The 22,883-nt window shown below is 63.6% G+C and overlaps 1 protein-coding gene across 9 annotated transcripts; it reads right to left on the reverse strand.

Moving 5' to 3' along the window:
* On the reverse strand, positions 1-22,366 carry SLCO4A1 (solute carrier organic anion transporter family member 4A1). 9 transcript variants are annotated; one of them, XM_012537666.3, is made up of 13 exons: positions 22,234-22,366; positions 12,478-13,268; positions 11,461-11,551; positions 10,333-10,454; positions 9,820-9,931; positions 6,845-6,999; positions 5,354-5,549; positions 4,262-4,427; positions 3,983-4,155; positions 3,672-3,736; positions 3,139-3,287; positions 2,167-2,245; positions 1-1,201 (listed from the first exon to the last, which is right to left on the reverse strand). In XM_012537666.3, exons 1-13 carry the CDS (start codon positions 22,302-22,304, stop codon positions 975-977), a joined length of 2,397 nt encoding a protein of 798 aa, XP_012393120.2. In that variant the 5' UTR covers positions 22,305-22,366; the 3' UTR covers positions 1-974. The 9 variants fall into 9 exon arrangements, 6 of the variants coding, with proteins under 6 accessions (XP_012393120.2, XP_049555634.1, XP_033266295.1 ...); XM_049699677.1 differs by having other exon boundaries at positions 12,478-12,925; positions 22,234-22,323; XM_033410404.2 differs by lacking the exon at positions 22,234-22,366 and having other exon boundaries at positions 12,478-12,925; positions 13,055-20,072.
* Positions 22,367-22,883: the final 517 nt, after the last annotated feature.

Below are 22,883 nucleotides of genomic sequence, written 5' to 3' on the forward strand. Positions count from 1 at the left end.
TATGCTTTAAATATTAAAATATATTTACATACCCACAGTTTTAACTGAGATCACCCACAATAGACATTCCACGCAAGTCCCGACACCCTCCGGGTAGAATTCACAAGTGCTTAGCACACCGTCAGGTAAAAAACAAATTCTATAAATAGATGTTTATGCAAAATACGCGTCCATAAATACATCCTTATGCAAGTCGCTCCCGTCCTGCTGCAGCGCTGTGGCCCCAAGGACAGGAGGTGACGGCAGGTTCAGAACACACGCAGGAGAGGGGTCCATGTGGATGTGCCCCGGGGACGGCAGCCCACCGGCCTCCTCTGCATCAGGAGAAACACAGGAAGTCAGGGCCAGGCCGCACACAGGATGGTGTGGACCCGCGCAGAAGCACCGCCAGCTCCGGCTCACCCACGGGGGTGGGTGCTTTGTCCCTTCCACGGAGCAGCTCCAACAGCGCCAGCATCACCGGCCTTAACGTCTCCAGAGAGAAGAGAGCTTGTAAACCGCCGGGCAGCCACCAGCTCCACATCCGCCATTCAAAGGAGAGATCAAGGGATGCCAGAAGTGTCTCCCCGAAGTTCACAGGTGGTTTCGCACTTTTCGTAACTACTGACGGAGTTACGTAGGTATCGCACACGTTGCTCTGGAAGCACAGCTGTCCGTGTTTCCGAGGGACCCTGAGGCCCCAGGGGATGCTATTTGGCTAAGTCCGTGGGAGAGGGCCAGAGTGTGAGCGGACCAGAGGGAGGCAGCCCCGCATCCGGCCGGGAAGTGGGCCGCTCCTTCCGAGCCAAGAGCCGGTCACCCCACTCTCTCTGGCGAGGTCTGGGGGGCTGGGGCAGGGGCGTCCGTTCGGACGTCTTGCGTTCTTTCTCCTCGGTGCCTTTGAGGCTCAGTCCCCCCAGACCCAGTGGCAGAGTTTTGCAGGGTCCTCAGGGCCGGGGATCAATCAGGGAGGCGTCACCCCTTCCGGGGAGAAATTAGATAGTGTTCCTAGGAAGTGTCGCGGCAGGCCCGTGCCCCCGGGCAGGCGGGTGGGCTGTCAGATGTCGCTCTGGATCTGGAGGGCTGAGGGGGCTTCCTGAAGGTCCATGGGGTTGTCGGAGGCTGAGGACTGGCTGGGCAGAGAAGCCTCCAGGCCGTCCGAAGACCTCGACAGGGGCTTGTACAGGAAGCAGGCAGTGGTGAAGAAGATGAAGCCCAGGACCTGTGGAGAAGGGAGCCGCTAGGCCTCTCCTGAGCCGCCCGCCCAGTCCCGGCTTTCTCACGAGGTCCCGGGGAACCAACCCTACTCTGGCCAGAGGGTCCACCCGTTCTGCATAGCCAGTCCCTAGCCTGGACCCCAATATTGTTAGGGGGGAATGAAAAGTATGATTTGACTTAAATACAGAGGCACTGGATGAAGTGGAGGTGCTTGTCGTGGGCTGAACGGGGTCCCCGCAAAAGATGTGTCCAAGTCCTGACCCCCAGAACCTGTGAATGGGACCTTGATTTGGAAATAGGGTCTTTGTAGATGTAATTAAGTTAGGGATCTTGAGGTCACTCTGGGTTAGGGTGGACTCCAGATCCAGTGACGGGTGTCCAAACAGAGAAAGGGGAGGAAGGTTTAACACAGTGACACACCGGGAGCAGCCCCGTGATGACAGAGGCAGAGACGGTGAGGAGTGTACAAGCCCAGGAGCCCCAAGGATGGAGGAGCCGCCAGGAGCCGGGAGGGGCACGGGACAGAGTCCCCTCAGAGCCCCCGGGGGGACGGGCACTGCAGACACCTTGATTTTGGATGTCTGGCTTCAAGAACGAGAAAAAATGAATTTGTTTGAGCCACCCAGTGTGGGGTCTTTCGTCATGGCCACCCCAGAACCTAAGTCAGAGGTGGCCAGCTTCAGCGGTCACTCCACCACAGCCACCACCTTGAGCTCCCTGGGAATCACGCGCAGGCTGGAAGATGACAGTGTGGGCGCGCGTGCTAGTCTCTGTACACGGGTGTGTGCGTTCAGCGTGTGAACCCTGGGTTTCCTGGAGCACCGCCCAGGCAGATGGGCCTGAAGCCACAGGAACGAGAGGCTGTTTCCACTCTGTGGCCCTGTGAGCGAGCAGGATAGCACTTCGGGGGTGCACCCGGCTGCCCCCACCCCCGCTAAAATTAGCACTGACTCTGGGAGCCAATCCTACCCCTGTGCCGAGGCCGCGGGGGGACTATCTGGGCAGACAGCCGTCCCGGGGTCCAGCCTGCTGCTCTGGCCGAGGGACCCTACAACACAGGGAAAAAGAAGAGCAAGGGCCGGCTCCCTGCGCGGGGCGCGTCTATTTGAACTGACCCGTTTGTCCAGAGCCGCGCAAATCCCTTCTCACACTTGGGTATTTTTAAGCTGATCTTCGGGGAGATAAACCCAAGGGTGGCTGAGAATCCTCTTCTCTGAGGCCCCTCCCGAAAAGGCTCTGCCAGTGGGACGTTCCCGAGTCCACCCTCCACCCAAAGAAGAAATCCAAGACATTCTTATATACCAGCCCTAGGACTTCATTTCATTTGGGAAGTTGTGTGCCTTTTCCTCCAACGGGGGGAAACTCAAAACATAAATGCTATGCTTCACCCCACGTAGCATACGCCAAGAGACACAGCAGGAAGTTTCCATTAACAGCTTGACAGCAGAGGGTCAGGCTAAGAAGCAGGACATAACTCAAGACCCACTAAGGATGGAGAAGGAGAAGCGCTGCCTGTGGACCCGGCCAGGCGACCCGGCCCAGAGCGAGCGGGCCTGCCCGGGCTCTCGCAGGGGGAGCAGTTCTGATTTCTCCAAAGCCTTAGCTGACCAGAGCCCAGGGGCAAACCACCAAGCCGGGATGGTGAGGGCCCTGCAGGGCAGGGGGCCTGGAGAGTGAGCCCCTGTGACCTGGGCCTGCTGTCCCACTTTTCCCGCCACTGGCATCACGGCATCACGATCCCCAACAACAACAGCTCAAAAGGGGGAAGGATCCCACTTCTGGAAGCCAGGCTGCAGGATGATGCCCGGGGTTCCAGTGGGAAGACCCCAGTGGCATGCCCAGGTGCCCGAGCTAGTTGGAAAAGGCTCTCGGCCCTTTGGAGCAGGCTCTGGGACTCCCTCCCGCCGCCAGCGCACCTGGGGGCGAGGCCAGCCCACTCACCTTGTACGCCAGCCCTGCGATAAGCAGGTACTGGCTCATGGCCGAGTTCTGGTACACGAAGCAGGAGCCCTGCTGGCCGCACTGCGTCTGCCAGAGCAGGCATGCCTTGTCGATCACCCAGCCGAAGGCGATGGGGCCCGGGATGCCCCCTGCGGAGAGAGGCACATTCAGTACCTGGACAGCCCACGGGGGCGTCCAGAGACCCAGACCAGGCGGGCTCTAAGGAACATGGCTTCGGCCACTGGTGTTCACAGCGGGTGCAAAGGAGCTTAATGGTCCTTTCTCTGGGGGCTTGCCTCCATGCCGGGAGATTCCCCACGGTCTTCGACTCTGGTGGAGCCCGTGTGTTAATGAGGAAATGGGTCCCTCTGGGCAAAAACATGGCCATGGGTCCCTCTAGCGGACGGTTAGGGAATGGAGCCCTTCCCCGGGCGGGCACAGCCTCGTGCCGGGACGCACCCCAGCCTGGCGCGTGCCCTTGTGCGGTGAATGCACACCACAGCTGTGCCCGGCTCCCTCCCACAGCACAGTACCTAGAGTTCTAACCACGATCCACTGGATTCCTAGCGCAAAGGATCGCTGCTGGTCACAGACACACCTGCAATGGAAAACTGGCGCGTCAACGCCCGGGAAGCGCGGCCAAGTCACACCCCACGCCAGTGGCCGCGTCCTGGCCGAGCCCCGGGCCGCATCCCCAGGTGGCAAGCATCTCACAGAGGCAGTTAGCTCTCTCCTGCCACAGCTTTCCGGGGGGCCCGGCACGTACCCCGCAGGGGTCTGCAGAGCTCCGCCGTAGCTGCAAAGGGAAGGCTCTGGGCCAGAGGGAACCCAGGCCCGGGCTTACCGTAACGTTGCCGTTAGTGCAGGGATGCTGCTGAGGAAGGTAAAGATAATTACAACGAATATGAAAAGCAGAAGGAGGGGTTTTCTTTGACAAGTTGAAGTGCATTTCCCTGCGGTAGCATGGCCAAAACCAGAGGAAAAATTCTGAGGGACACAGCTACAGTCTCGGTACACCTGGGGAGCGCAACGACAGCGCTGATTACAGGAGGAAGGGGCGGAGGCCGCCCCGCCCCGCGTCCGGGTGCCACCGACCGCCTGGGCAGCAGCCACGCACACTCACCTTCTGGCCACCGGGGCCAGGCGAGGCCGCCTCCGGGCACCCCGCGTGGCAGGGCGAGTAGTACATGAGGCCGTCGGGGCCACACACGGGGCTGTAGTGCTCTGGCTGGCAGCCGCAGGCGGCGTTGCAGGCATCTGTCAGCCCCAGGTGGCCTTCGGGCAGGAGGCTGCGGGTGGGAGAGAGCGACGGTGGGGCGCAGGCCAGCGTGGGGTCTGGTCCCTGAGGGCCCGCGTCTGCAGGTTTTCAAACTCGCTGGGTTTGTTCCACCCGAGGACCGGGGCTTCCTGCATCGCCTTGGCTCCTAGAATCGCTGGATGTGCTCAGAGCGGAGCAAACCAGCCCCGCGCGGTGCACTCCCTGCCTGGCTTGGTTCTGGGTAGGCAGTGCGTTCACAGGGCTCGAAGTGCAACAACTGCTTGAGTGCCGGGTGCAAAGCGTCCCCGTGGCCCCGGTCCCTGCTCTACAGCGCAGGCGCGGACGTTCCACAGATCGCTCACCTGCGCCCTCACAGACACGCACGCTCCCTCTGCGCTCAGGTGGAGCACACTGTACGCATCGTTGTGTCCTGCTCCTTCCTTCCCGCTCAGCACTATCTGGGAGGCGCCCAAGGGCTAGACTCCTCCCTCTGCCATGGTCCCAAGCCCTCCACCCTGCACCAACTCTTGCCTAGTTTGGCTGTAACGGTACGATGGCATCCTTGCCCTCGGCACTCACACTGCCGTCTCTACGGGGAATTCCCGGCCAGCAATCGCTCACCTGCGTCTACGTCAGGTATTCCCAAATCACCCCCAGCGGGCTGTTCCCCTCACGTTCCCAGCGCAGCGACGCACGGGAGCCCCACTTTCCAAGACAACTCGTAGAGAGGAGGTGGGGCTGGGACTGTCCCGTTTTACAGACAGAGGACTGGGGCTCAGGTGCCGCGTGTGAGTGACTGGCCATCGGTCCCCGCTGAGGACACCATCCTTACCGTTACGACCATCTCCGATGACCTCACCTCAAGTGCCCGACACCCCCCGTCCTCCCCAGGGGCCACCGGTGCTCCCAACAGGTGTGCCGAGGTCTCCCCTCGCCCAGGGGCCACCTGGCCCTTACCTCCCGTTGTAGCCGGCGGTCACGCCCGCCATGGGCACGTTGGGGCAGTGCATGAAGAAGACGAGGAAGGCCAGCATGCTGGTCAGGCTGCAGAGCAGGCAGAACCGGATGATGCCCGCGCCTCGGAGCTTGCACCTGCTCACAAAGAAGCCGCCCAGGAACGTGCCTCCGCCGCCCGCCGGCACCACCAGGTACCCTGTGGGGAGGGAGGGGCTCGGTGAGTCCCGGAGCCACGGGGGTGGGGCCCGCAACCCCCTGGGCCTGGTCTCCTCTTTAGCGATGGGAGACAGAGGCCCACAGCCATGGCCCCAATCTGCGTGGCGGCACCGGGCTCTGCTCTCGATGTGAGGACCCTGACCGGTGCTCACAGGGGGCCTCGGAGCCTGGGGAGGCCACCCGGCCAGCTGCTCAGAGGCCCAGGGGTGCAGGGGCAGAGCAGGAGAGGGAGGAGGAGAGGTCCCTGGGCCCTGCCCCTCCCACTGGCGAGACCCAAGGACAATTGCGCTCCCCTGGCCCACACGGCCTCTGCGGAGTCTGACCACAAGGGGGTGTTTGGAGAAGCTGGTGGCCGCCGTTTGGTAGCAAGTTGGGCTTCATCGGCATGTGGCTTCCAGGCCTGCCCTGGGATGGGGTACAGATGGGAGGGGGGGCTCTCCAAGGGTGGAGGAGATCTCAAAGACCCTGGGTGCGGTGAGCCCGTCTCCCCAGATGGAGACCGGCTCTGGGGGCAGAGGGGGGGACCCAGAGGACACAGCTGTCCCAGGAGGGTTGTTGGCCGCTGTGGGGCAGGGAAGCAGCTGGCGGGGGTGGGGCTCTTGCAGGTGGGGTCACAGCCAAGAGGCCAGCAAGGAGGGGAGTCTGGGGCACTAGTCACCGGGGAGCCCCAGTCTGACACCGTCCTCCCTGGTGGGAGGCGCCCGGCCAGGATCGACCCACATACACCTCCTGCCTGGCAGGTTCTCGGTGAGGCTGTGGCTGCCCCCCCCGCCCAGCGCTACCCGTGGACAGGGCCAGAAGGCGAGGGTCTGAGGGGGACTCTCACTCTGGCCACTGAACGCCTCCGGTCAGGCAGGCCCAGGGCTCCAGCCTCAGGGAGACCCCGGGACACCCACTGCCTGGCTCACGGGGACCGCCAGGCCCGAGGGAGCATGGTGGGACCTGCCACCCAAACCCTCTCCGCCACAAGCCAGGATGACGCATAAGGCCCAGGCTCTGGGTGGCAAGGGGGGCGGCAGAGAGAACGGGTCAGCAGGCCGTGTTTAGCACTTCCCAAACTGTCCTGCCCATTGCGGCGGCAGCCTTTGTAAGTGTGATTAGAGCTGTTGTGTAAGAGCCCAGACACCTGCTCCGGGGCCCCTGCCTGGGGGGACCACACGCCCAGGATGTGCGCCCCGTCTTTCTAGAAGAGACCTTCAAAGGCCCCTCAGTCTCTAAGAACCAGTGAAAAAACGGAGGACCCCCACCACCACAAGATTCAGGGAGCATTCTCACCAAACAAGGTGGCAGCTTCCGAGGCACTGAGGCTGAACTGGGACTCGAGGAACTTGGGGCCAAACGTGGACATGCCAGCGATGAGCGTGGCCTCTGTGGCCCCGGCCAGGCAGAGCAGGATGAACGTGGGGTTCTTCAGGAGGAGCCAGATGGAGCTGGATGTGGGAGGGGAATGGAGACCAGAGAGAAGAGACAGAGGGTCAGAGTGGGCCAGAGCCCTGGCCCTTCCCAACTGAGCACAAAGAGCCTGGTTCTGAGAGGGGAGTGGAGTGGGGTGTGGGAGAGCCAGGGGGCACCCCATATTTACTCCAGAGAAACCGAGAGTGGGTGTGGGGCTGGGCTGGGGCAGGGGGAGAGCTGGCACCAGGATCCAGAGCCTGTGGCTTGTTGTGAAAGCCGCTGTCACAGAGGTCGGCTGCAGTGGGGAAAGAGACCCTGAGTGACTGTGACACTGTTGAAACTGCCCCAGGGGCAGCCGGGAGAACCAGCAGAGGGGCCTGAGCCAGGAGCTGGAGGCTGCGGGGGAGGCGGCTGTCACCAAGTCCAGGACTGGGTGCCCCCCCAGGAGAGGGGAACGGGGCCTGAGGGGTGGGACCACTTCTCAGTCGCCAGCTGGTGAAAAGGAGGGACAGAAATCCCTGAGGGCTTGGGCCGAGAGGCCCCTCCAGGGAGACCCTGTGTGGGCTTGGCTGTCTCTCCGACTTCTCTTGGTGTGCACCTGGGGGGCAGTGGCTGGTGTAGTGATGCCAGGGGCCTGAGAACTGGGCCTTGGACCTGGCCTGAGAGTTCCCCCTTGAACCCAGTGCACACGGCTCTACACCCCGCCTGCCTTTCCCGGGCCCAGCCCCTCTCAGCCACCGGATGGCAGGTCCAGGACTCATGAGTGATGTGGGCTGGGGACAATTTCCCCTGGAGCCCTGGGTCCATCTCGGCGGCTCCGACAAGGCTGCCTTCGCTCACATTCTCCGTGTCTGCAGCTACGGCCTCCACCCAGAGAACCAGCCCCCACCGACCCTACGGGTCATCTCCCACCGGGAGGGAGACCCCCACCCGGCCAGCCGTCAATGCCGACACCTCCCTGTGCGCATCAGAGCAGCACAGACACCCTGACACTCCGGTGGTCTTTGTTTTGAGGACACGGGCCAGCAGTAAACCGGATCCTGCCACGGAGCATGCAGGGTGGCCAGTTAGCCTTCGTGCCCTGGGAGGGAACTGACGCTAAGGAAGTCGCCCCCCACCCCCGGCCCCTGCGGCTTCTCAGGGTAACTGCAGAGTGGCCTCCTTCCCTGTCCTGCTTCAAACAGGGACCCAATTCCTTCAAAACTGACTTTCAAACTCAAGGACTTGAAAAGGTTTCTTTCTGGTCAACAGCCCAAGTCCCACATCCATGAAGGAAACAAGATGCGGAGGAAACGCCATCCTGGTGGGGCTCTCTGGGAGCAGAGTGCGTGCGTGTGTGCACGTGTGTGCGCGTGCGTGTGTGCACATGCGTGTGTGTGCGTGTGTGTTGAGGGGAAGCCCAAGTGCAGCCAGTCCCTTCCCGGTCCTGCCCAGACTTGCCCAGGCTTTGGGGAGGCTCGCCTGGGCTCAGGGGCAGGTGACTCTCCCCAGAAGTATGTGAACTTCCTTATTTCTTAATCTCAGCCTGCAGATTGCTTGGCTGCAACTCCCATGTTGAATTTGCTCAGAGAACTAGTCATGACCTTGACAGAGGGCCCATGTTCCGGTAGTTATTTCACTATCAGCAACCGGTTTGGGGAACCAAGCCTGGGCATAAACCTCCTTATCTCGGGCTTCCCCCCGGGTCCACTGGGGACCAAGCTGTTGACGCCGTCGGTGCCAGTGCTCCCAGGTGGCCCTGCCCCCGCTGCACGGGGCGAGCCTGCCTTGCCTGGGCGACCCCACCGCCCCGGCCACCGTGGCCCTGGGCCAGCTCTGCCGGCCTTGGTGACAGCCTCCTGAGTGGGCGGCTCTCCTGGGGGGTCTAACCAGGCAACGGGTAGCCAGGGGGGTTCCCTGACCCCACGTCACCCCCCCGTGTTGAAGACAGACGGCGGGGGCTCATTCCCACCACTAACAGCCTCCACCTGCCACGTAGACACTCACGGGCTCAGGAAGTTGCGGGGCAGGTGGGCGCTCAGTGAGGCCGAGGACTCGGGCAGGGGACCCTCCGAGGGCCGCCTCCCCCTGGCCAGGAGAGCCCCCCATGGAATGCCCTGATGAGGGGCACCGGCCGGCCAGGAGCCCCCAGCCGCACGCTGTCCCTCTGAGGCCCCAGCAGCCCAGGCTCTGTTTGTCCCAACGGTGTGTGAAGACAGCACAGTAAGACCAGGTCACGTACTAGATAAACGAGAGGTCACTGCCCGAGAGGAGGGGCGGCCGCAGGGCGGCAAGGACGGGCAGCCGGACGGTCCCCTCCTTGGAGCCCCGTGGGCACGTGCAGGTGACTCCCAGTGAAACGGTCAGAGAACGGGGTGCAGGGGTGACTCCTGGGGAATGATCTTGGGGAGGTGGTCAGTTGCTTTCCTGGGGACTGTGGACAAGCTGGCTGTGGGCAACTCGCTGAGCGTCAGGGATTCACTCCGTGACCGTGAGGCGTCAGGAAGAGCCCCCAGAGCCTGCCGTGCGGCAGCGCAGACGGGTCCCTGCGTGCGTGTCCCTGGGTCCCCCACAGGCCCGGGAAGTGAGGGGTGGGCACCATGAGGCTGAGGCCCCGGGCCTTCCGTCGCACCAGGCCCTCGGTTCCCCCAAGCCAGGAGGCTCTGTCCGCTCCCCCTTAATCCCTTAGCCCAAGTGTTGGGGCCAAGCCCTGAAGACGGTTGGGTCAGAAGGAGGTTTAGGGGCTGTGGGCTCCCCATGTGGCCCTGGAGGGGTCACAGGACTCTCCTAGCTTAGGGTCAAGACCTAGCATGTGTAGGACCCTAAAGGGTCTTCAGGACACACAGACACAGACAAGAGGCCCCCCAGGTCCTTACAGAGGCAGGTCTCTAATGGTCTTCCCGAAGTCGGGGTTGCTGGTCACCCTGTGGCTGCTGTCCTTTAACTGGTGTGTGTCAGATGCTCTCATGACCACGTAGCGCTGGGAGCCTGGAAGGATGTGAACATCTGTGAGGGGCAGAGACCAAAGGCCCCGATGCCCCTCCTCCTGGGTGTGGGACCAGCCAGTGGACGAGGGCGCCCAGACAGACGGCCCGTACAGATGCACCACGGTGACGGGTGGCAGGGATGGCGAGGTGGGAGAGAGCCAACGGGCCCAACCTGGGACCAGAGGGAGACGGGAGGTATTGAAAGGGACGCCCATCGCCCGGTGAAACAAGCCTCTTCCGTGGTCCCCGAGCGGGCAGAGGCCACAGGGCTGGAGGGAGCACACCGGCCGGGCCGCCCTGCCAGATGGCAGCCCCCACCCAGAGGACGACGATCCCGGCCCCACCGCTCCTGGCAGGCAGCAGGAGCAGGGCATGGGGTGTCCTTCTGCGGGACGCACCTACCTGGCAGCTGCCGCGGGTAGCCAAGGATGGGCACAGCGATGAGGAAGGCGGCCACTCCAGTGCCCAGGAAGCCCACCCACCAGGCGCCGACCCACAGCGGGCTCTCGGTGGTCAGCTCCGTCCTGCGGGAAGAGGCACGTGGGGACAGCGTTGTGCTCACAGCATCTAGGGCACGCACGCCGGGCATCCTGCTTGCCGGTCGGTGAGAGGCGGAGACCAAAGGCTCTGCGTGAGGCCCCCGCCCTGATGCCCCACCACCCCCGGTCTGGGACCAGCAGTGGACGGAGGGCATCGGGACGGACACGGGGTGGACATGCACCAGGGGACCCTGCCCAGGCCCACTCCTTCCTCTGGGACCTGCGAGGCTGCCTCCCGACGAGGCCATAGGGGCTGGGGGCCCAGGAGGGGCAGGGCAGAGGGTGGGTGGCTATTGCCCTGGCCTCGTGAAGCTCAGGGGGCTTGCCTGCGACCCCCGCCTGCACACAAGTGCACCTTTAAATTCAAAGGTACGTGGGAAAGAACCCTGGGCTGGAGACAGGGTTCAGGAGACAAGGGGCTGGCAGAGGCCAGCCGGCTGCCCCTGAGTTGTGTTCTGGGGAAGAAACTGGCGACTGAGCCAGTGCTGTGCTTTCCTGAGTTCTGTGAGCCATTCTAGCAAATTCCTAGAAGGCGGGGTCCTAGAACCCTCCGCTTTGCAGCCAGGTTGGACGGAAGCGTGGGTAACTGGGAGCCACCACTGCAGTTGGCGTCTGAAGTGTGGGTGCTCTCGCTTACCTGTGGGGTCTGAGCTGACTCCAGAAGTCAGTGTCAGATTGAGGTGAACTGGGGACACCCAGCTGGTGTCCAGAGAATTGTTTGGTGTAGACCCCCCCCCCAAAAAAAAGAACCTGCCGGTGGCAGCAGGAAATCCCCTCTTGGTTCTGCAAAGGGCATTGGAGCAATGGTGGCCTGGTCCCTTCCAGCTTCGGGAGGCCATCCATCCATGCAGTTCCCTCCCTCAGGCCATACTCTCCAAGCTGCCCAGACTCCCAGGTCCACCAGAGCAAGGTCGGCCTGGACCTACCCCACCCGGGCCGCGTCCTCCTGCCCCAAGAGTGGGCGTCTTCTCTGTGGGCCCAGGTCACTCACCGCTGGCCTATTTCAGTGTAAATATTCAGCAGGGCACCTCCGACCAGGTAGCCGGCTGCGGGGCCGAGGATGGCCGCGGTGTAGAAGATGGCTGGAAGGGAAGCAGAGCTGTCGGGGACCTGCTGCGCCCTCTGCGCCACCCCTCCGGCCCTGCTTGCATTTCTGCACCTCCACCCCATCCCCAGGCATGAACTCCTTGAAACTGGGGTTTTCGTTGCACAGTCTCCACTGTGTCTGATATCGGCTGGCATCAGTCTTTCAAGGTGTTTTAAAATTATTTCCCTCAAAGCCCCTATAGACACCATTTGGACTCTTTCCCCCTCAGAAGAGCAAAGATCCTAAGACTCATTTTGCAGGATGAGGGCGGCACCCATGCAGCGCTGCAGGCTCACCCGGGTCCCAAATGCCCCCGGAACGGCAGCCGCTACGTGACACGGATGAGCAGAGTCCAAGGTGGACGTAACGGAGCAGAACAGCGGGCAAATCTGGCTGGGCCGGGGCGTCGGCCGCGGGCTCTCCACTGACCCCGACCCCTTCCCTGGGAGAGCTGACCTCGCAGGAGGGATTTGGAGAAGCGGCTGGCCTGAGGCTGAGAACGCGGAAATCTCACCCCAGATAAACGAGAGGGTCTCGGGGGCAGCTCGGGGCTCGAGCCCAACCCCCGAGGGCGGCGTGGCAGCACCCAGTTCTGCAGCCCAGCCACCAGCCGAGCCCGGCTCGCGGGATCTTAGTTCCCTGACCAGGGATCGAACCTGGGCCCCCTGCAGTGGCAGCGCAGAGCCCTAACCACCGGACCACGAGTGTCCACGCTCCAGACCCTGTGGGATGTGCCAGGGGTCGGGCTGAGGCTGGCGAGCACCACCTCCATCACCTGAGGTGTCACCTCGCCTAGGAGCACCTGGGGCCATTTGGGGCCGCGTGTGGCCAACAGGGACACGCATGTAGGGGGCTTGGACGGGGCAGGGCTCTGAGTAGATGGCCGGCTGGCGTCAGCACCATCACACCCGTCCCACTCACCGATGTAGACAGGCGAGTAGCTGGACTTGACATTCTCGTCCAGGTAGGTGACGCCCAGCGTGTAGAGCGGGGTGGCGCCCACGCCGTGTAGGAACTGGCCCAGCATGAAGACCAGCTGGTAGCTGGACAGGCCAGAGGCGTGGCCCCCGCAGGTTGCGCTGCGGTTGGCCCGGCACGTTCCGACGGCCTCGTCCACCTGCACCTCGTAGGGGCCGGTGGTGAAGTGGGGCAGCGAGAAGACCAGCGAGCCAGCCCCCATGACCAGCACGCCCCAGCCCAGCCAGCGGGGCTTGTGGCCGCGGCCCCCGAAGTAGCCCACGAAGGTGAGGCAGAGGCAGGCGGCCACGTCGTAGGCGCTGGCGATGAGGCCGCTGTGGTAGCTGTGCAGGTCGTAGCGCCGCTCGATGGAGGTGATGACGGTGTTGATGAAGCCGTTCACGGTCATGCCCTGCAGGAAGGAGGCCGCGCACAGGAATAGCAGGAAGCCCCGGGGTGTGTTGAAGGCCTGCAGGCACGTGGGCGCGAAGGCCCGCCAGCCGCAGGCCTCCTCCGGCCGCCCCGTCGCCACGTAGCGCACCTCCCGGGCCGCTTGGGGCCCGTGCTTCTCGGGCTGCGGCTGGCACAGCGGCTGGCTCAGGGGTGAGCCGAGGGACGCCCGCCGGCTGGGGGGCGTGCAGTCACACTCGCTGTTGGTGGCCAACGGGGGGCCGGGGAAGACCAGCTGCGGCATCTCCGAGGGCGTGACAGCGACGGCAGCGGGAGTGGATGCGGAATTCCAGCGGCGGTCCGATCTGCGGGAAGAATCCATCTCCAGGAGAACCCTCCCCCGGCCTGTCCCCGGGGGCACCGACGGCTCGGCCTGTCCGCTACCCAGCCTAGTGAGGGCAGCCCCCGGCCTGAATGAGGCCACAGAGCTGAGAGTGGAGCTGAGACACAGAAGGACTGAATCAGACGCCATGTGAGCCCCTGGTCCACCCTGACCCACACCTTCCCCACGGCCTTGGCTCGCCGGCCTGAGCTGTGCGCTCCGCCAGGGGCAGCTGACCGTGCCCGCCCTCAACTCCACGCCCGGCCTCCATCTTCCCTGAACTCACACCCGGCCGGCCTTGTGCTCTTTAGCGTGAAAGGGAAATCCAACTTAGTCCAGCGTGTGGAGAGTGTGGGAAGTGAGGAAGGGGGTACAGGCAGGCCCACCCAGGCCCCCGGGACGGCACCTGGCGGGAGGGCGGGCTGGCGCCGGGCCTCGCCCGTGGCTGGTCTCTCGAGATGCTGAAACCGCTGCAGGTCGCAGCCCCGCAGACAGGTTCAAGGGACACTGTGCCAGCGCTCCATCTTTCTGCAAACTCCCAGCCCGGCCTGTTCCCGTTGCCCTATCTGGGCCCTCACTTTGACTCCCAGCCCACGGACCAAAAGGAGCTCAGTCGGGCCTGAGAAATGGCTGCATCGCGAGGCTCCCGGGGCTCCCAAACACCCCCAACACCCCCAAGCTTTGAGAAAAGGCGGGACCTATTGCCAGGTAAACAGATCTTTCTGGACCCCCCAGGTGGCAACAACCACTCTGCATCTTAAGAGGAAAAACGCTGACTTTCCCGACAGAAGTAAGCCGGTCGGCACAGGTACAGTCGCTGTGACAGGAAACACCTGACCCTGGTTGTACCCACAGCCCCGGGGGCCCCGTGCGAGGGTCTTCTGCCGAACTCAACACACTTCCGTCGGGTTACCTCTCGCTATGGGCTGAACCGTGTCCCCTGGAATGGGAGTGATTTGGAGGGGGCGCCTCTAAGGAGGTGACAGGTAAAATGAGGTCATGGGGGGGGGCCTGGTCCACTGCGGCTACTGTCCTTTAAAGGAAGGACTCTGGACCCAGACAGGCACACAGGGAGAACCCGCTGTCGGCCACTCAGGGCCCGAGGCGGCCTCAGACCCCCCACCGCGCACGGGTGTCAGTGATGTCGGGAGAGGCCGCTGCCCAGAGGGCTGCCGCTGCCCCCAGACTTGTCTCAGATTAGGCTTGGTGGACCGAGTCCTTCAGGCAGCTAGTCACAGAGCACCACTCTGCTGGGCCCTGAGCCGGGGACGCGGAGGGGCAGAACGGTGGTCCCCACCCCCGGCCCGAAAAGATACATCCTCCCGACCTTGAGCATGACCTTATTTGGAAAAAGTGTCTTTGCACATGTGATCGGTGATTTGAGATGAGGTCCTCCTGGCTTGGGGAGGGCCCCAAATCCAGCGACAGTGTCCTTATTAGAGAAGCCACGTGATGGCGGAAGCAGAAACTACAGTGATGAAGCCACAAGCCAAGGACGCCTGGGGGAAGCTGGAAGAGATGGGAAGGACCCTCCCCCGGAGCCTCCAGAGGGAGGGCAGCCCTGCCCCACCCTGACTTCTGACTCTTGGCCTCCAGAACTGGGCGGGGAATCGAGTTCTGTTCTTTTAAGCCCCCAGTTTTTGGTCCTTCGTTACAGGACGCTCACGCGGCCCCCCAGGAGGCCCGGCTTCCAGGAGACCACAGGCCTGGAGGGAGGTGGAGTCTAACAGATACTCAGAACAGGACGTGAGCCCAGTGGTGAGTGCAGAGGGCGGTACCACTGAGAGTCCTGGGCGGTGGGGCGGGAGGGGACATGGGGTGCCTCTGGGGGAGCTGCGCCTGGCAGGGGCCCAGCTGGCAGAGGGCAGAGAGGACTTTTCCGCCATGCTGGCCACGGGCAGGTCCTTCAGCCCTTGCGACGACAGGCTTTCGGCTGCTGTGGGCTGGTCTCTGTTTGTTCGCTTGCTTTGCTTTGTTTTGTTTTTTGTTGTTTGGCCAAGCCACGTGGCATGAGGGATCTTAGTTCCCGACCAAGGATCGAACCTGTGCCCCCTGCAAGGGAAGCTCAGAGTCCTAACCACTGGGCCTCCAGGTTAGGACTGTTTTTAAACAAAAGATTGGCTTTATCTTGTGTTAACCTTGCAAACTGGGAAGCGGTCCAGGGTGAGGGGAGTGGGCCGTGGTGGGACCACACCCAGGTCTGGGAGGCAGTTTTGCATGTGGGGGGGTCTGGGAGCTCCGCCTCTCCTGATCCCCTCGCACCCTGTTCGTTGAGGCTGGGACGCCAGGTCTTTCTGCCAGACCTCTGCCTCTCCTCCGCTGCGCCGTCTTAGCTAATTTTAGCCTCACCCCGGCCTCCTCTCCTGCCTTCCCTGGGGCCAGGCCGTGGGCACAAATGCCATAAGACAACGCAGCATCCCACTTCCTGGCGGAGTCTGAGCTCCACGCACAGCCCATCGTACAGGAAAGGGAAGTGGGCCCAGAGGAGTCAGGAGTTTCCCCAAGGCCACACAGCCATCCAGGGCCAGTTAGGACGAGACCACGTGGTCCGGCTTCAGAGCCCACGAGCGTGTTGGCTGTCCTCGCCAACGTTTCACTCAAAGAACCACGACCAACTGTGTGGCATTGACACACGGGGCCAAGTCTTTGCTCTGGAAACTGGCACTGCCAGGCGATCGGCAGCCAGATGTCGAGGCCTCCCGCCTGAGTCATTCCCCAGGGCCCGCGACCACGCCCAGGGCTGTATGTATAGAGCCACCACCTCCTCCGTGCACCCTGGTGCATCAGGCTCGGTCACGCGGACGAGGAGGGTGCCCACGGAAGGAGCAAAGTTCACGCCACGTGAAGGACCGTCAAGCCTCCAGGAGGGACAGAAAGCCACGCACCTGCTCCCAAAGCAGGCACTGTAGGCACCTGGGCCGCCGTGGAACAGAGCAGACGGTGACAGGCGTGAGCCCCGAGACAGCACAGCGCTGCTTCCCACCAGCCCCGCAGCTCAGACGGGCTCCCGAAACAGAAACGCGGAAAAAGCTCGACCTCGCCCAGAGGCGGCCGCGTGTTCGTGCTGTGGGGATGCATTCCTCCGCCATGTGCACGCACACACACCCATCTGTGCACACACCTTCCACATGGAAACACGTGAACGCATGCACATAACCAGCAGGGCCCTGGACCCCTTCCCAGCTGGGGTGGCCCCAAAGGGAAGGCATCCAAGCGGGCCGAGGGGCAGCGGCTGCTCTGAGAGGTCGCTCCAGCGGCCTGTGGGGATGGATGGTCGGTGCTGGGCCGGGGAATTGTTATTGGTGGGTGGGCCTTCCTAGGAGGGATCTGCAGAAGCGCCTCCCCCCAGCTCTGGGCTTGTTTAACCATCCCGCCCATCCCCCGCAAGGAGAAATGCAGGGGCCGGGACGGGAAGGATCGGACCCCAGCAGGGCTAAGGGGGCGGCCAGATCGCTGAGCTAGCGCAACTAGGGATGGTCATGAAGAAATAGAGTCCTTCCTATTTGAAAATAAAACCCTCAACAAGACTCCAGTCCCACTGGTGTGTGGCCCAAACAGCTCCACGTCAGCGTAAAGTTTACCTGAGCTAAGAGCTCTGATCTCTGACGTAAACACATAAAGTCAACCTGCAGTCCCGCACATCACTTGCTTGTTGATTCAGACTGAAAATCCCATCTTAGACACCAGCCAGGCGACCGGCGTGGTCACCACCCGCACGGGATGAGAAGCAGATGGCGCCGCTCGGGTGGGCAGCCCCGGGCTCTCCTCCCTGGGTCCATCAAGAGCGGCTGTGATGGCCAGGACACAGCAGCCTGAGTGCAGACTGCACGCCCCCGCCCACCTTCGAGGCAGCGCGAGGACAGCGTCGACCCAATCTCTCACTAAGCCCAGATTCTGCTCCACCTGCTGTGTTCCAGCTGGAAGGCGTTCACCCTTACAGCAGCGCCTTGATCAGAAAGGACGCTGGGCCCTCCCATGACGCAGGCGCTGAGGTGTGAGGTGTGGTGGGGGTGGGGGGGAAGGCGGACAGAAACACCTGCGACGTGGGGCCAGTGTGTCTGGAATGTCCCCTCCGTCGGCAGGCAGCGCCGGATCCTGGGTCCGGGCTGTGTGACACCTGGAATCTCACAGCCACGAGGACGGTCACACGTTCTCGGGTCTTCAGGGGGAGATTCCCGAGTTTGTACCCAGATCTCATGCGGCTGTGCCCGGGCGACGCTTGCTGGGCGTGTACGGTGTCAGGAGACAGCTCCAGAAATGCACACAGACAGTCATGCTGACGCCTGCCCCGGACTTAAAGGACACTTTGCTGTGTGTGCAGCTCGAGGACTGAATCTCACGGCAAAGGTCTGCTGCATAAACGGGTCTGCAGGAGCTGCCAGCTCCGGCACGAGGGCATCTCAGCCGCCGCGGCCGAGTCCAGGACGCAGACTCAGACGTGGAGTGGGTGGGCACGGCCAGCTGCTCTGTCTTGGTCTCCTGGTCATGAGCACCCTCACGACAACGCTGCTGGGGCCTGGGGGTGCAACCCAGGCCACTCGGGGTGATTTCTTTCCTGGACATGCTTCTGAGAGGGCCAGAGTTGACTCCCCGCGGGGCTCAGCCAGGAGAAGGTGACTTCATGGCTGGTGACTCCCTGCAGGTGGCCAACACCCATTAAGGCCAGGCTGGTGGTCCCGAGGCCATTGCCTTTTGTTCCTCTGTCTCAGGTCCCTGTGGTCAAGCTGGTGGGAGGGTGACAGGGGCTGCAGAGTCCAGTGGCAGCACCACTTAGATGCCAGCTGGCTCCCCCAAGGAGTGGACACCACAGCTGGGCTTGGGGTGGAAGTCAGGCCTCCCCACCAACTCCCCCTCTAGGCACTGAGAGTGTGCACGTGGCCTACGGTCCCCTCTGGGCACTGTGAGTGTGTGCACGTGGCCTACGGTTTCTCTCCGCTTGGAAATCGTTTTAGCAAAAAAGCGTATCTGCTTCCCACCTGCTGCTGAGGCCTGATGCAAGGTGTGGTGCCTCTTCCGGGACCTGAATTCTCAGGCTTGGCTGGTGGTTGAGCGGGGCCCTGGTGACTGCAGCCAAGCTGGGTGGAGACTGCACCCCAGGAAGGACGGGCCAGCTTCCGCCAGCATCCCAGGTCCAGTGCACAGGTATCCTCACCTGAGAGACCCCGATGCCATCTAAATCCCGGCCTCTCCTCCCTCCCCTCTGAGGAGCCCACGCCTCAGAGTCTGGTGCCCGGTCCATGATCTCAGAGCCAAGAGCGGAATGATTATAGCTTCTACCTGTCAGTCTGGTGGGTCCCAGGGCGCCCAGACGTTGCGCAAACATTCCAGGTGCGGCTGTGAGGGCGGTTCTGGAAGGTTCTGGAATCAATTAGCATTTGAATCGGTATATTTAGAGCCCGTGGGCCTCATCCAATCAGCTGAAGGGCTGAATAGAACGGAAAGGCTGAGCCCTGAGCTGCCCTGCAGGGCTGCCTTTGAACTGGGACCGGCTTTGTCCTGCCTTCACTCACATGGAAACATCATTGCTCTCTCTGGGTCTTGAGGCTGCCGGCTTTCAGACGGCAGCCACGACATCACCTCTGCCGGGCCTGCAGCCTGCCGACCACGTATCTTACAAAGTCACGTGGGCTGAGCTCCTAGAATTAGTCTCTTTCTATAGCGACCTATCTGCTACTGGCTGGGCTTCTCCGGAGACCCCTGACTCATGCAGCAGGTAGTCCTGTGCCAACACCTGCTTGTGCGAGGCCTGTGCCGGGCGGCGGGTTTGGGGACCGCAGGACACCGTCCTGCCAACAGGAGCTCACAGCTGCCACACCCAAGGCTGTCCCGAGCCAGCGGCAAACTGTCCCGGCTGCAAATCCAAACAGCACGGGCTGCGGAGAGCCGGTGGCAGCAAGACACACACAGCCTGGAGCCGACAAAGGCCGGGGAGCCGGGCTGCAGGGCAGGGCGCCTGACAGCACGCCGCCACCATCACATCGACGCCCGTCCCACGGCCCAGCTCAGCTGAGCCCCCTCCTGCGCACGGCACACCCGTGAAATCCCCCACCACGGGCGCACCCACGTTAGGGATGTGACTTCCACCCCCCGAGCCGGGCACCCTCCCCCGGGCCCCGTGCTGGACCGCCGCCCTAGGACAAAGTCTCCGGGGTGCTCCAGCCATGTGACCCCCAAACTGGGGCAGCAGGGCGCTGGCGGCCCTGGAGCACCCGCTCAGCCCTCAGGCAGGCCTCCCTGCTGTTCTGCTGCCAGCATTCTCATGGAAAGACGTCTGAGGCCGGGAGCAGCTCTGATGAAGCCTTTGACAGCTCTCCTGGCCTTGGAGAGCCCCTCCTTGTACAGAGAAGGGACTGTCCTCCTCGCAGGAGGCACGCAGCTCTCCCCAGGGAGCCCCCTCTCAAGGGGGAATCTTGTCCCACCCTCCCGGGCTGTCCCCGGCCAGGCGGCAGCAGGTCGGCAGAAGGTGGAGGGACCGTGGGAGTATGCCCCACTGCCGGAGGCCTCCCTCCCCTGTCCCCTGGGGAGAGTCAGAGCCTGCGGGATTAGGCAGGCTGATTGGCAGGGGGGTAACGTGTACCCTGGGGCCTCAGGCCAGCAGCTCTGCACTCGGGGCTTCAGCTGGGTGAGTGAGGGTGTGTACACGTGTGCACACGTGTGAGCGTACTTTTGTGTGCGTGCACGGCTATCTTAGAAGGAAACCACAGGCTTCTTCGGACTCCCAAGCTGGCCTGGCCCATCAGCTGAGCCGAGAGGTGTCTGTGCCGAGGAACTCCCGGCCCCTCCCCCACGTTGCCTCCCCCCGCTCCGCACAGCCTCACAAGCCCCCCCCCCCGACAGCTGTATGGTAGGAGGTCAGGGGCCCCCACTTGGACGGCTCGCCGTAGCTCCACCTGTGAGAGCTGAGATGCTGGCGTCAGTCACTACCTGCTGGCTCTCCAAGTCGAGTTGCTCGGAATTGGGCACTCAGACGGGACCGGATGCCAGCCCAAGACCTCGTTCACACGGCCCTCATCCTGCCTCATTCACACGGCCCTCATCCTGACCTCCAGGCTCCCAGCCACCTCACCACAGCGGCGGCGAAGGGTGTGGCTGGGATCTGCCCAGCACCTGCTGCAGGGACTACACCCGAGGAACCATGGATTAGGTCATAGCCACCCGGGACGGAAGCAGCCCCGTGAAGAATTTCCAGACGATATCTGCCAGCCCTGCCCGGCAGGACGGGTCCTGCTGATTCAGGGCAGTCAGGGGTGCGCGGGTCCGACCAAGAGGGCTCTCCCTTCCCTCCCTCCAGCAGCACGTGGGAAAGCTGGGCTGTGGAGGCCCAGAAGCATCCCGCCTGCATCCCACAGGCCTGGACTGTCCTGGCCAAATGCTCTTGTCCCCTTAGGTGCCGCCCATCTTTCGGTGGCAGCAAAAGACACCCTGCTCTGTGTCAGGCCTGGCCCTCCTGGGCCTCCTTCTCCCCCAGGAACAGAGCTGCAAAACGTCTGGAATCACACAAATGTGGTTCAGACCTCTCCACCACGTTCTGCCTGTGTGACTTTGGACAAGTGCCTCGGTTTACTCATCTGCGGAATGGGAGCGATAGTAGCTCCCTCGTGGGTGGTGGTAAGGATCCCATGAGATGACGCCCAAAGCACGCAACACAGGGCCTGCGCGTTCTAAGTGACCAATAAAGCGCCTGTGGTCGTTATGATTACTGCCGGTGTTAGAGTCACCCTCCAACCCGGCTAAAACCAAGTGCTTTCTCTCCTCTGAAGTCCATCTGCCCCAGGCTGCACAGAGGAAACCTCACAGCACCGCCATGCTCACGGCTCACCGCCCCGCCAGCCCCCGGGAGCTGGTTTCTGATTAGACAGAGGAAACCCAAGTTCCCCAAAGCGCCGCGAAAGGCGGCCACTAGGAAGCTGGTTCCTTCACTGTGGAAAACTACTGCAGCTCCTGGCGGCTCCAGACAGAAACAGGCCCATCACCGAGTCTGACCTTGGCAGCAGGAGCCTCCAGGCACCCACATGGGGGATGGGGCCCGGACCCCACTGCCTGATGGGCTCCTCCCCACCGGCTTCCACACCGCCCAGGCTGGAAATCTCAGCATCTGCCTAGGTTTTCCCGTCCAGAGCCAAGCGTGCCCACTGGGTGCAGAGGGTGGGCCCCTCGTTTCCATCCTCCCTCAGCCTCTGCCTGCGCCCAGGGGCGCCCGGTCTTCCAGTGCCGGCTCTCTACCGGACGCGGGGACCTCGCGTAGTGGGGCGGGGACAGGGGCGTGGCCCGTATCGCCCAGGCTGGGGCCAGTCCCTCGCGCCCACCCAGTAGCTCGGCCCGCGGGGCCGGCTCCGCCCGCGCTCCCCTCCCCGAGGTGCCTGGACCGCGGCTGGCGCGAACAAAGCCCTGCCGCCCGCGAGAAACTTCAGTTCGAGACGATTTCCTCCTTGACTCAGCGGCAGCGTCATCCGCGGCAGGTGTGGGCCCCGCCGCAAGCCTGCAGCTCCGGGAGGCTCATCTGTCCCTGGTGCGACTCTCGTGGCCTGCGCCCGCGTGCGCGCCCGGCCACCTGCCCCGGCCGCTAGCCCTGGCCGCTCCCCCCATCCCCGCCTGACCCCAACCACCATCCATCCCCTCCCCCTCGGCCCGCCTCCTCGGAAGCTCCCCGCCTGGGGAGCGGGCAGCTAGAAGGGGCACATTGTGCAGCCGATTCCCTGGAGGCAGGCGGGATGTGGGGTGCTGGTCCGCGCTCGGTCCCGCCTTCCCGGCCGCGGAGGGGCTTGGGGCGCACTGCCGGCGCCCCGAGTCCCGCCCCGCGCGGCCTCCCCGATCCCCTGGTCCCCGCCCAACGTCTGAGGGCACCTGCCGCGCTCCTGACATCAGCAGGTCTGGGCCTGGCGCACCTGGGCGGCGCGCCCACGAAGGTGGCCTGACCCTCCGCGGCCCACGCTGCCCCGAGCACTCACCGTCCAGAGGACCCAGCCGCCGCTCTGCGAACCAAGCTCTGGCTGCCGCTCAGCGCCCACTCCAGCTTCATTCATCCCCTCCCGGGCCCGCCCCGCCGCGGGGAGGAGGCTGCCCGGCCTCACCTACTGCGGCCAATGGCTGTGCCGAGCGGTCTGGGGCCGCGCCCCCCCCCCCGGGCCCGCCCACTGAGAGGTGACAGAGGCCTGAGTGCGCGGCTGGGGAGGGAGCTGGCGAGGGGCGGGGCCCGGGGCTGGAGCAGGGAGGAGGGGGCGCGAGACCCGACGGGGCGAATGGAGGAGGGGCGGGGGCTGGGACGCCCCCTCCATCCCCCAGGTCGCCGCCGCACGGGCGCCGGCGCGCGCCTTCGCTGACTAATCCCTCCCAACCCCAAGAGACCCCGATCTCCGAGCTACAGGCTGGGAAACCGAGAGCCGAGCGGTGAAGTGTGTTCCCCAGGCCGCGCGACTACTCAGTTTCGAACTGACTCGGAATTGAAGCAGGGCGTGTAGGGCCGAGACCTTTGGGAGAGGACGTGGGAGGGAGGCAGTTTCCCGCACTACCCCTTCGGCAAGGCCACCTGTGGCCCGGTGGGGGCCGGGGCAGAGGTGCAGGAGTGGTCTAGACCCAGGTCCGGGCTGGGACGCCCACC

Source organism: Orcinus orca, chromosome 16 (genome assembly GCF_937001465.1).
Source record: "Orcinus orca chromosome 16, mOrcOrc1.1, whole genome shotgun sequence".
NCBI lineage: Eukaryota > Metazoa > Chordata > Mammalia > Artiodactyla > Delphinidae > Orcinus > Orcinus orca.

Coding starts and splice junctions, on each gene's coding strand:
- SLCO4A1 (XM_012537664.3), bottom strand. CDS start 13,435: ATGGCGTCTGATTCAGTCCTTCTGTGTCTCAGCTCCACTCTCAGCTCT. Junction 4,428..5,353: donor ACCGCCGGCTACAACGGGAG/GTAAGGGCCAGG, acceptor TCCCACCCGCAG/CCTCCTGCCCGAAGGCCACC. Junction 1,202..2,166: donor CCCGCGGCCTCGGCACAGGG/GTAGGATTGGCT, acceptor CCTTCTCCACAG/GTCCTGGGCTTCATCTTCTT.